Source organism: Oncorhynchus clarkii, chromosome 9 (genome assembly GCF_045791955.1).
Source record: "Oncorhynchus clarkii lewisi isolate Uvic-CL-2024 chromosome 9, UVic_Ocla_1.0, whole genome shotgun sequence".
Lineage (NCBI taxonomy): Eukaryota > Metazoa > Chordata > Actinopteri > Salmoniformes > Salmonidae > Oncorhynchus > Oncorhynchus clarkii.
Genome location: NC_092155.1, coordinates 4,205,218 through 4,217,717, shown reverse-complemented (window position 1 = coordinate 4,217,717; position 12,500 = coordinate 4,205,218). Strand labels below are relative to the sequence as shown.

The following is a 12,500-nucleotide window of genomic DNA, read 5'->3' as shown; positions in this document are numbered from 1 at the left end:
CAACCCTTATGGTAGATGCACCGTCTCAGTCACCAGATCTCAACCCTTATGGTAGAGGCACCGTCTCAGTCACCAGATCTCAACCCTTATGGTAGATGCACCGTCATGTCTCAGTCACCAGATCTCAACCCTTATGGTAGATGCACCTCTATGTCTCAGTCACCAGATCTCAACCCTTATGGTAGATGCACCGTCTCAGTCACCAGATCTCAACCCTTATGGTAGATGCACCTCTATGTCTCAGTCACCAGATCTCAACCCTTATGGTAGATGCACCGTCTCAGTCACCAGATCTCAACCCTTATGGTAGATGCACTGTCTCAGTCACCAGATCTCAACCCTTATGGTAGATGCACCGTCTCAGTCACCAGATCTCAACCCTTATGGTAGATGCACCGTCTCAGTCATCAGATCTCAACCCTTATGGTAGACGCACCGCCATGTCTCAGTCACCAGATCTCAACCCTTATGGTAGATGCACTGTCTCAGTCACCAGATCTCAACCCTTATGGTAGATGCAATGTCTCAGTCACCAGATCTCAACCCTTATGGTAGATGCACTGTCTCAGTCACCAGATCTCAACCCTTATGGTAGATGCACCGTCTCAGTCACCAGATCTCAACCCTCATGGTAGATGCACCGTCTTAGTCATCAGATCTCAACCCTTATGGTAGATGCACCGTCTCAGTCACCAGATCTCAACCCTTATGGTAGATGCACCGTCTCAGTCACCAGATCTGAACCCTTATGGTAGATGCACCGTCTCAGTCACCAGATCTCAACCCTTATGGTAGATGCACCGTCTCAGTCACCAGATCTCAACCCTTATGGTAGATGCACCTCTATGTCTCAGTCACCAGATCTCAACCCTTATGGTAGAGGCACCGTCTCAGTCACCAGATCTCAACCCTTATGGTAGATGCACCGTCTCAGTCACCAGATCTCAACCCTTATGGTAGAGGCACCGTCTCAGTCACCAGATCTCAACCCTTATGGTAGATGCACCGCCATGTCTCAGTCACCAGATCTCAACCCTTATGGTAGATGCACCGTCTTAGTCATCAGATCTCAAACCTTATGGTAGATGCACCGTCTCAGTCACCAGATCTCAACCCTTATGGTAGATGCACTGTCTCAGCACCAGATCTCAACCCTTATGGTAGAGGCACCGTCTCAGTCACCAGATCTCAACCCTTATGGTAGATGCACCGTCTTAGTCATCAGATCTCAACCCTTATGGTAGATGCACCGTCTCAGTCACCAGATCTCAACCCTTATGGTAGATGCACCGTCTCAGTCACCAGATCTCAACCCTTATGGTAGATGCACCGTCTCAGTCACCAGATCTCAACCCTTATGGTAGATGCACCGTCTCAGTCATCAAATCTCAACCCTTATGGTAGATGCACCGTCTCAGTCATCAAATCTCAACCCTTATGGTAGATGCACCGTCTCAGTCACCAGATCTCAACCCTTATGGTAGATGCACCGTCTCAGTCATCAGATCTCAACCCTTATGGTAGATGCACCGTCTCAACCCAGCGATCTGGTGACGTAAGTCATCATGGGTTTAAAGACTATAGCTGGTATACAGGATGGATGGATTGGTGGAGAAGGTGGATGGAAGCTGTTCTGGTGGCTCTACTGAGACACTTTATGTTGGGGTTTCCTTTATTCTGCCAGTTACCTATAGATGACGTTACTTCTATAAGTCATCATGGGTTTAAAGACTATAGCTGGTATACAGGATGGATGGATTGGTAGAGTGGACGATGGATGGTGGGGAAGGTGGATGAAAGCTGTTCTGGTGGCTCAAACACCCTACTGAGACACTTTATATTGGGGTTTCCTTTATTCTGCCAGTTACCTGTATATACATTCATGTATTGCCACTGTATTCCCTGGATGAACTCAGTTAGGCCTCAAGACTGAAGACTAACGTTTGACCTCAGAGCTAATGCTAAGGCTTTAGTTCAGAGGGCTAACTCAGTCCTGAGGCATGCAGAGGACCCATGTTAGGGGTTAAACAGTAGAGGACCCAGGTTAGGGGTTAAACAGTAGAGGACCCAGGTTAGAGGTTAGGGGTTAAACAGTAGAGGACCCAGGTTAGGGGTTAAACAGTAGAGGACCCAGGTTAGGGGTCAAACAGTAGAGGACCCAGGTTAGAGGTTAGGGGTTAAACAGTAGAGGACCCAGGTTAGAGGTTAGGGGTTAAACAGTAGAGGACCCAGGTTAGGGGTTAGGGGTTAAACAGTAGAGGACCCAGGTTAGGGGTTAAACAGTAGAGGACCCAGGTTAGAGGTTAAACAGTAGAGGACCCAGGTTAGGGGTTAAACAGTAGAGGACCCAGGTTAGGGGTTAAACAGTAGAGGACCCAGGTTAGAGGTTAGGGATTAAACAGTAGAGGACCCAGGTTAGGGGTTAAACAGTAGAGGACCCAGGTTAGAGGTTAAACAGTAGAGGACCCAGGTTAGAGGTTAGGGGTTAAACAGTAGAGGACCCAGGTTAGAGGTTAAACAGTAGAGGACCCAGGTTAGAGGTTAAACAGTAGAGGACCCAGGTTAGGGGTTAAACAGTAGAGGACCCAGGTTAGAGGTTAGGGGTTAAACAGTAGAGGAACCAGGTTAGAGGTTAGGGGTTAAACAGTAGAGGACCCAGGTTAGGGGTTAGGGGTTAAACAGCAGAGGACCCAGGTTAGGGGTTAGGGGTTAAACAGTAGAGGACCCAGGTTAGGGGTTAAACAGTAGAGGACCCAGGTTAGAGGTTAGGGGTTAAACAGTAGAGGACCCAGGTTAGGGGTTAAACAGTAGAGGACCCAGGTTAGGGGTCAAACAGTAGAGGACCCAGGTTAGAGGTTAGGGGTTAAACAGTAGAGGACCCAGGTTAGAGGTTAGGGGTTAAACAGTAGAGGACCCAGGTTAGGGGTTAGGGGTTAAACAGTAGAGGACCCAGGTTAGGGGTTAAACAGTAGAGGACCCAGGTTAGAGGTTAAACAGTAGAGGACCCAGGTTAGGGGTTAAACAGTAGAGGACCCAGGTTAGGGGTTAAACAGTAGAGGACCCAGGTTAGAGGTTAGGGGTTAAACAGTAGAGGACCCAGGTTAGGGGTTAAACTGTAGAGGACCCAGGTTAGGGGTCAAACAGTAGAGGACCCAGGTTAGAGGTTAGGGGTTAAACAGTAGAGGACCCAGGTTAGAGGTTAGGGGTTAAACAGTAGAGGACCCAGGTTAGGGGTTAGGGGTTAAACAGTAGAGGACCCAGGTTAGGGGTTAGGGGTTAAACAGTAGAGGACCCAGGTTAGGGGTTAAACAGTAGAGGACCCAGGTTAGAGGTTAAACAGTAGAGGACCCAGGTTAGGGGTTAAACAGTAGAGGACCCAGGTTAGGGGTTAAACAGTAGAGGACCCAGGTTAGGGGTTAAACAGTAGAGGACCCAGGTTAGAGGTTAGGGGTTAAACAGTAGAGGACCCAGGTTAGGGGTTAAACTGTAGAGGACCCAGGTTAGAGGTTAGGGGTTAAACAGTAGAGGACCCAGGTTAGGCGTTCAACTGTAGAGGACCCAGGTTAGGGGTCAAACAGTAGAGGACCCAGGTTAGAGGTTAGGGGTCAAACAGTGTTACTGTTGGGAGACGGAGGGGAAAAAACATTCAAAATGTCCTCCTAAAAATGCTTATAAATAACTGTTGATCCAGTCCTGAACTTGAATCTAAAATGTCACTCTTGTTCCCGTGCCAACCTCGAACTCAGGTGGTTAAGAGAGTAAGTCAAAATAACATATATATATATATATTCTCTATGAAATACACTGTTGTAGACCACTAACCTTATTGCTCATCTGTTTGGCCGTGAGTCGGTGTAAGCCCTGTCCCAGCCTACTAACCAGAGTACCCTTGTTCACGCTATAGGGTTTGAGATGGGACCCTCGGTCTGAGGGGGTGAGGAGGTGGTCCAGGAGGCGGGATAGACTGTTACGAGCGGCAGACAATACCACCTGAGAGGAAGAAACTGGAGGAGAAAGAGACACAGACAATATAGTATCGGAAAACAAAATGTGTAAGAAGTCAAGGGGTCTGAATACTTTCCGAATGCACAGTGTATATACACAGACCGAATGCACAGTGTATATATACACAGACCGAATGCACAGTGTATATACACAGACCGAATGCACAGTGTATATATACACAGACCGAATGCACAGTGTATATATACACAGACCGAATGCACAGTGTATATACACAGTACCACAGTATCACAATACCACAGTATCACAATACCACTGTATCACAGCACCACAGTACCACAGCACCACAGCACCACAGTACCACAGCACCACAGTACCACAGCACCACAGCACCACAGCACCACAGTACCACAGCACCACAGCACCACAGTACCACAGCACCACAGTACCACAGCACCACAGTACCACAGCACCACAGCACCACAGCACCACAGTATCACAGTACCACAGTACCACAGTACCACAGCACCACAGCACCACAGCACCACAGCACCACAGCACCACAGTATCACAGTATCACAGTACCACAGTACCACAGTACCACAGTATCACAGTACCACAGCATCACAGCACCACAGTACCACAGTACCACAGCACCACAGTACCACAGCACCACAGTACCACAGCACCACAGTACCACAGCACCACAGTATCACAATACCACAGTATCACAGCACCACAGTACCACAGCACCACAGTACCACAGCACCACAGTACCACAGCATCACAGTACCACAGCACCACAGTACCACAGCACCACAGTATCACAATACCACAGTATCACAGTACCACAGTACCACAGTACCATAGTATCACAGTACCATTTTTACTATATTCTACATTTGTAGAATAATAGTGAAGACATCAAAACTATGAAATAACACATATGGAATCATGTAGTAGAAGTGTTAAACAAATCAAAATATATTTTCTATTTTAGATTCTTCAAAGTAGCCACCCTTTGCCTTGATGACAGCTTTGCACACTCTTGGCATTCTCTCAACCAGCTTCACCTGGAATGCTTTTCCAACAGTCTTGGAGTTCCCACATATGCTGAGCTGCTTTTCCTTCACTCTGCGAACCAAGTCATCCCAAACCATCTCAATTTTTCTACCTTTATTTAACTAGGCAAGTCAGTTAAGAACAAATTCTTATTTTCAGCCTAGGAACAGTGGCTGCCTGTTCAGGGGCAGAACGTCAGATTTGTACCTTGTCAGCTCGGGGATATGAACTTGCAACCTTTCGGTTACTAGTCCAACGCTCTAACCACTAGGCTACCCTGCAGGTGTAATATTGGGTTGAGGTCGGGGATTGTTGGAGGCCAGGTGGTGCAGCACTCCATCACTCTCCTTCTTGGTCAAATAGCCCTTAAACAGCCTGGAGGTGTGTTATGGGTAATTGTCCTGAGAGTACCTCGCCTTGGTCAAATAGCCTTTAAACAGCCTGGAGGTGTGTTATGGGTAATTGTCCTGAGAGTACCTCGTCTTGGTCAAATAGCCCTTAAACAGCCTGGAGGTGTGTTATGGGTAATTGTCCTGAGAGTACCTCGTCTTGGTCAAATAGCCCTTAAACAGCCTGTGGGTGTGTTATGGGCAATTGTCCTGAGAGTACCTCGTCTTGGTCAAATAGCCCTTAAACAGCCTGTGGGTGTGTTATGGGCAATTGTCCTGAGAGTACCTCGTCTTGGTCAAATAGCCCTTAAACAGCCTGGAGGTGTGTTATGGGTAATTGTCCTGAGAGTACCTCGTCTTGGTCAAATAGCCCTTAAACAGCCTGGAGGTGTGTTATGGGTAATTGTCCTGAGAGTACCTCGTCTTGGTCAAATAGCCCTTAAACAGCCTGTGGGTGTGTTATGGGCAATTGTCCTGAGAGTACCTCGTCTTGGTCAAATAGCCCTTAAACAGCCTGGAGGTGTGCTATGGGTAATTGTCCTGAGAGTACCTCGTCTTGGTCAAATAGCCCTTAAACAGCCTGGAGGTGTGTTATGGGTAATTGTCCTGAGAGTACCTCGTCTTGGTCAAATAGCCCTTAAACAGCCTGGAGGTGTGTTATGGGTAATTGTCCTGAGAGTACCTCGTCTTGGTCAAATAGCCCTTAAACAGCCTGGAGGTGTGTTATGGGTAATTGTCCTGAGAGTACCTCGTCTTGGTCAAATAGCCCTTAAACAGACTGGAGGTGTGTTATGGGTAATTGTCCTGAGAGTACCTCGTCTTGGTCAAATAGCCCTTAAACAGCCTGTAGGTGTGTTATGGGTAATTGTCCTGAGAGTACCTCGCCTTGGTCAAATAGCCCTTAAACAGCCTGGAGGTGTGTTATGGGTAATTGTCTTCTTCTTCTACACATTTTGCCAAGGCTGTCCTGTTATTGTGCCATCTGACTGACTCAGTCACTGTACAAAAATCAATGGCGGCCCCACGACATTGACATGACCCCACGACATTGACATGACCCCACGACATTGACATGACCCCACGACATTGACGTGACCCCACGACATTGACGTGACCCCACGACATTGACGTGACCCCACGACATTGACGTGACCCCACGACATTGACGTGACCCCACGACATTGACGTGACCCCACGACATTGACATGACCCCACGACATTGACATGACCCCACGACATTGACATGACCCCACGACATTGACATGACCCCACGACATTTACATGACCCCACGACATTGACATGACCCCACGACATTTAGGGAACTGCATATTTACTTCTAAATACGTCACATCAGGTACAGCTGGTGGTCAGGGGAAACACGGAGAGAGGTTGGGGTGAGAGCCAGGGACAGCTATAGCTACAGATACAGCTACAGGTACAGCTGGTGGTCAGGGGAAACACAGAGAGAGGTTGGGGTGAGAGCCAGGGACAGCTATAGCTACAGGTACAGGTACAGCTGGTGGTCAGGGGAAACACGGAGAGAGGTTGGGGTGAGAGCCAGGGACAGCTATAGCTACAGATACAGCTACAGGTACAGCTGGTGGTCAGGGGAAACACAGAGAGAGGTTGGGGTGAGAGCCAGGGACAGCTATAGCTACAGATACAGCTACAGGTACAGCTGGTGGTCAGCGGAAACACAGAGAGAGGTTGGGGTGAGAGCCAGGGACAGCTATAGCTACAGATACAGCTACAGGTACAGCTGGTGGTCAGGGGAAACACAGAGAGAGGTTGGGGTGAGAGCCAGGGACAGCTATAGCTACAGATACAGCTACAGGTACAGCTGGTGGTCAGCGGAAACACAGAGAGAGGTTGGGGTGAGAGCCAGGGACAGCTATAGCTACAGGTACAGCTGGTGGTCAGGGGAAACACAGAGAGAGGTTGGGGTGAGAGCCAGGGACAGCTATAGCTACAGATACAGCTACAGGTACAGCTGGTGGTCAGGGGAAACACGGAGAGAAGTTGGGGTGAGAGCCAGGGACAGCTATAGCTACAGATACAGCTACAGGTACAGCTGGTGGTCAGGGGAAACACAGAGAGAGGTTGGGGTGAGAGCCAGGGACAGCTATAGCTACAGATACAGCTACAGGTACAGCTGGTGGTCAGGGGAAACACAGAGAGAGGTTGGGGTGAGAGCCAGGGACAGCTATAGCTACAGGTACAGCTACAGGTACAGCTGGTGGTCAGGGGAAACACAGAGAGAGGTTGGGGTGAGAGCCAGGGACAGCTATAGCTACAGGTACAGCTGGTGGTCAGGGGAAACACAGAGAGAGGCTGGGGTGAGAGCCAGGGACAGCTATAGCTACAGATACAGCTACAGGTACAGCTGGTGGTCAGGGGAAACACGGAGAGAAGTTGGGGTGAGAGCCAGGGACAGCTATAGCTACAGATACAGCTACAGGTACAGCTGGTGGTCAGGGGAAACACAGAGAGAGGTTGGGGTGAAAGCCAGGGACAGCTATAGCTACAGATACAGCTACAGGTACAGCTGGTGGTCAGGGGAAACACAGAGAGAGGTTGGGGTGAGAGCCAGGGACAGCTATAGCTACAGGTACAGCTACAGGTACAGCTGGTGGTCAGGGGAAACACAGAGAGAGGTTGGGGTGAGAGCCAGGAACAGCTATAGCTACAGATACAGCTGGTGGTCAGGGGAAACACAGAGAGAGGTTGGGGTGAGAGCCAGGGACAGCTATAGCTACAGATACAGATACAGGTACAGGTACAGCTGGTGGTCAGGGGAAACACAGAGAGGTTGGGGTGAGAGCCAGGGACAGCTATAGCTACAGATACAGCTGGTGGTCAGGGGAAACACAGAGAGAGGTTGGGGTGAGAGCCAGGGACAGCTATAGCTACAGATACAGCTGGTGGTCAGGGGAAACACAGAGAGAGGTTGGGGTGAGAGCCAGGGACAGCTATAGCTACAGGTACAGGTACAGATACAGACACTACAGATACAGATACTACAGATACAGACACTACAGATACAGGTACAGCTACAGCTGGTGGTCAGGGGAAACACAGAGAGGTTGGGGTGAGAGCCAGGGACAGCTATAGCTACAGATATAGCTACAGATACAGGTACAGATACAGACACTACAGATACAGATACTACAGATACAGACACTACAGATACAGGTACAGCTACAGCTGGTGGTCATGGGAAACACTGAGAGAGGTTGGGGTGAGAGCCAGGGACAGCTATAGCTACAGGTACAGACAGAGATACAGATACAGGTACATATACAGCTACAGATACAGCTACAGATATAGCTACAGGTACAGATACAGCTACAGATACAGCTACAGCTACAGGTACAGCTACAGCTACAGATACAGACACAGCTACAGATACAGACACAGCTACAGGTACAGACACAGCTACAGGTACAGACACAGCTACAGGTACAGACACAGCTACAGAGATACAGATACAGACACAGCTACAGAGATACAGATACAGACACTACAGATACAGACACAGATACAGATACAGCTACAGACACAGCTACAGAGATACAGATACAGATACAGACACTACAGATACAGCTACAGACACAGCTACAGAGATACAGACACAGACACTACAGATACAGACACAGATACAGCTACAGACACAGCTACAGAGATACAGCTACAGACACAGCTACAGAGATACAGCTACAGACACAGCTACAGAGATACAGATACAGACACTACAGATACAGGTACAGATACAGCTACAGACACTACAGATACAGACACAGATACAGATACAGCTACAGACACAGCTACAGAGATACAGATACAGACACTACAGATACAGACACAGATACAGATACAGATACAGACACAGCTACAGAGATACAGCTACAGACACAGCTACAGACACAGCTACAGAGATACAGATACAGACACTACAGATACAGACACAGATACAGCTACAGACACTACAGATACAGACACATATACAGATACAGCTACAGACACAGCTACAGAGATACAGATACAGACACTACAGATACAGACACAGATACAGATACAGCTACAGACACAGCTACAGAGATACAGATACAGATACAGACACTACAGATACAGCTACAGACACAGCTACAGAGATACAGACACAGACACTACAGATACAGACACAGATACAGCTACAGACACAGCTACAGAGATACAGCTACAGACACAGCTACAGAGATACAGCTACAGACACAGCTACAGAGATACAGATACAGACACTACAGATACAGGTACAGATACAGACACTACAGATACAGACACTACAGATACAGATACAGGTACAGATACAGACACTACAGATACAGATACAGACACTACAGCTACAGATACAGCTACAGATACAGATACAGCTACAGCTATACAGAGCAGGTAGATAACATCTGGGATATAGAAGACAGTAGATAACACCTGGGATATAGAAGACAGTAGATAACACCTGGGATATAGAAGACGGTTACCATGGAGCAGGTAGATAACACCTGGGATATAGAAGACAGTAGATAACACCTGGGATATAGAAGACGGTTACCATGGAGCAGGTAGATAACACCTGGGATATAGAAGACGGTTACCATGGAGCAGGTAGATAACACCTGGGATATAGAAGACAGTAGATAACACCTGGGAAACAGAAGACAGTTACCATGGAGCAGGTAGATAACACCTGGGAAACAGAAGACAGTACCCTTCCGACTGCTGGTTCACTACCTCCAGATTCCTCCACCAGTTTGCGCTAGCTAACTCTCTCTCGGTGTGTGTGTGTGTGTGAGAGAGAGAGTGAGTTACCTGTGTGCTCTAAGGCCTCTTGTAGTTCAGCCATGGAAGACGTGATGAAGAAGGAGATATCTTTACGACGAAGCCACCTCACACACAGTCTTCCTCTCCCTTCATCGTCATTATCCTCTTCACCTGAGAGAGTCAGAGAGCAAGGGGTTAATACGATGCTAGTTTCATTCCCGAGAGAAATCTTGCTGTTTTTAACATAGTACTTTTCATCCAACATTTCTGTCTCAACAATTATTTTTTTTTTTTTTTACCAGAAATTGTCATTTTCCTAAAGAAGAATTGTGTGCCTTGTTTCAGATGTCCAAAAAGGGTTGGACTGAAAACCTACAGGACAGTAGATCTCCAGGAAGAGGGTTGGACTTAAAACCTACAGGACAGTAGATCTCCAGGAAGAGGGTTGGACTGAAAACCTACAGGACAGTAGATCTCCAGGAAGAGGGTTGGACTGATAACCTACAGGACAGTAGATCTCCAGGAAGAGGGTTGGACTGAAAACCTACAGGACAGTAGATCTCCAGGAAGAGGGTTGGACTGAAAACCTACAGGACAGTAGATCTCCAGGAAGAGGGTTGGACTGAAAACCTACAGGACAGTAGATCCCCAGGAAGAGGGTTGGACTGAAAACCTACAGGACAGTAGATCTCCAGGAAGAGGGTTGGACTGAAAACCTACAGGACAGTAGATCCCCAGGAAGAGGGTTGGACTGAAAACCTACAGGACAGTAGATCTCCAGGAAGAGGGTTGGACTGAACCTACAGGACAGTAGATCTCCAGGAAGAGGGTTGGACTGAAAACCTACTGGACAGTAGATCTCCAGGAAGAGGGTTGGACTGAAAACCTACAGGACAGTAGATCTCCAGGAAGAGGGTTGGACTGAAAACCTACAGGACAGTAGATCTCCAGGAAGAGGGTTGGACTGAAAACCTACAGGACAGTAGATCTCCAGGAAGAGGGTTGGACTTAAAACCTACAGGACAGTAGATCTCCAGGAAGAGGGTTGGACTGAAAACCTACAGGACAGTAGATCTCCAGGAAGAGGGTTGGACTGAAAACCTACAGGACAGTAGATCTCCAGGAAGAGGGTTGGACTGAAAACCTACAGGACAGTAGATCCCCAGGAAGAGGGTTGGACTGAAAACCTACAGGACAGTAGATCTCCAGGAAGAGGGTTGGACTGAACCTACAGGACAGTAGATCTCCAGGAAGAGGGTTGGACTGAAAACCTACAGGACAGTAGATCCCCAGGAAGAGGGTTGGACTGAAAACCTACAGGACAGTAGATCTCCAGGAAGAGGGTTGGACTGAACCTACAGGACAGTAGATCTCCAGGAAGAGGGTTGGACTGAAAACCTACTGGACAGTAGATCTCCAGGAAGAGGGTTGGACTGAAAACCTACAGGACAGTAGATCTCCAGGAAGAGGGTTGGACTGAAAACCTACAGGACAGTAGATCTCCAGGAAGAGGGTTGGACTGAAAACCTACAGGACAGTAGATCTCCAGGAAGAGGGTTGGACTTAAAACCTACAGGACAGTAGATCTCCAGAAAGAGGGTTGGACTGAAAACCTACAGGACATTAGATCTCCAGGAAGAGGGTTGGACTGAAAACCTACAGGACAGTAGATCTCCAGGAAGAGGGTTGGACTGAAAACCTACAGGACAGTAGATCTCCAGGAAGAGGGTTGGACTGAAAACCTACAGGACAGTAGATCTCCAGGAAGAGGGTTGGACTGAAAACCTACAGGACAGTAGATCTCCAGGAAGAGGGTTGGACTGAAAACCTACAGGACAGTAGATCTCCAGGAAGAGGGTTGGACTGAAAACCTACAGGACAGTAGATCTCCAGGAAGAGGGTTGGACTGAAAACCTACAGGACAGTAGATCTCCAGGAAGAGGGTTGGACTGAAAACCTACAGGACAGTAGATCTCCAGGAAGAGGGTTGGACTGATAACCTACAGGACAGTAGATCTCCAGGAAGAGGGTTGGACTGAAAACCTACAGGACAGTAGATCTCCAGGAAGAGGGTTGGACTGAAAACCTACAGGACAGTAGATCTCCAGGAAGAGGGTTGGACTGAAAACCTACAGGACAGTAGATCTCCAGGAAGAGGGTTGGACTGAAAACCTACAGGACAGTAGATCTCCAGGAAGAGGGTTGGACTGAAAACCTACAGGACAGTAGCTCTCCAGGAAGAGGGTTGGACTGATAACGTACAGGACAGTAGATCTCCAGGAAGAGGG

General features: G+C 48.1%; 2 protein-coding genes across 3 annotated transcripts in view; both read right to left on the bottom strand.

Moving 5' to 3' along the window:
• Positions 1-12,500, bottom strand: part of LOC139415790 (phosphatidylcholine:ceramide cholinephosphotransferase 2-like) — a 742,387-nt gene that overhangs the window by 466,251 nt on the left and 263,636 nt on the right. The gene's annotated exons all lie outside the window — the stretch shown is intronic.
• The window catches only part of LOC139417054 (coiled-coil domain containing 171), a 72,622-nt gene that overhangs the window by 15,845 nt on the left and 44,277 nt on the right, over positions 1-12,500 (bottom strand). For both annotated transcript variants that reach the window (XM_071166298.1, XM_071166299.1), the window contains exons 19-20: positions 10,261-10,383; positions 3,823-4,004 (exon numbers count right to left, since the gene is read on the bottom strand). In XM_071166298.1, coding sequence (XP_071022399.1) covers positions 3,823-4,004; positions 10,261-10,383 — 305 coding nt within the window. The remainder of the gene's footprint in view (positions 1-3,822; positions 4,005-10,260; positions 10,384-12,500) is intronic.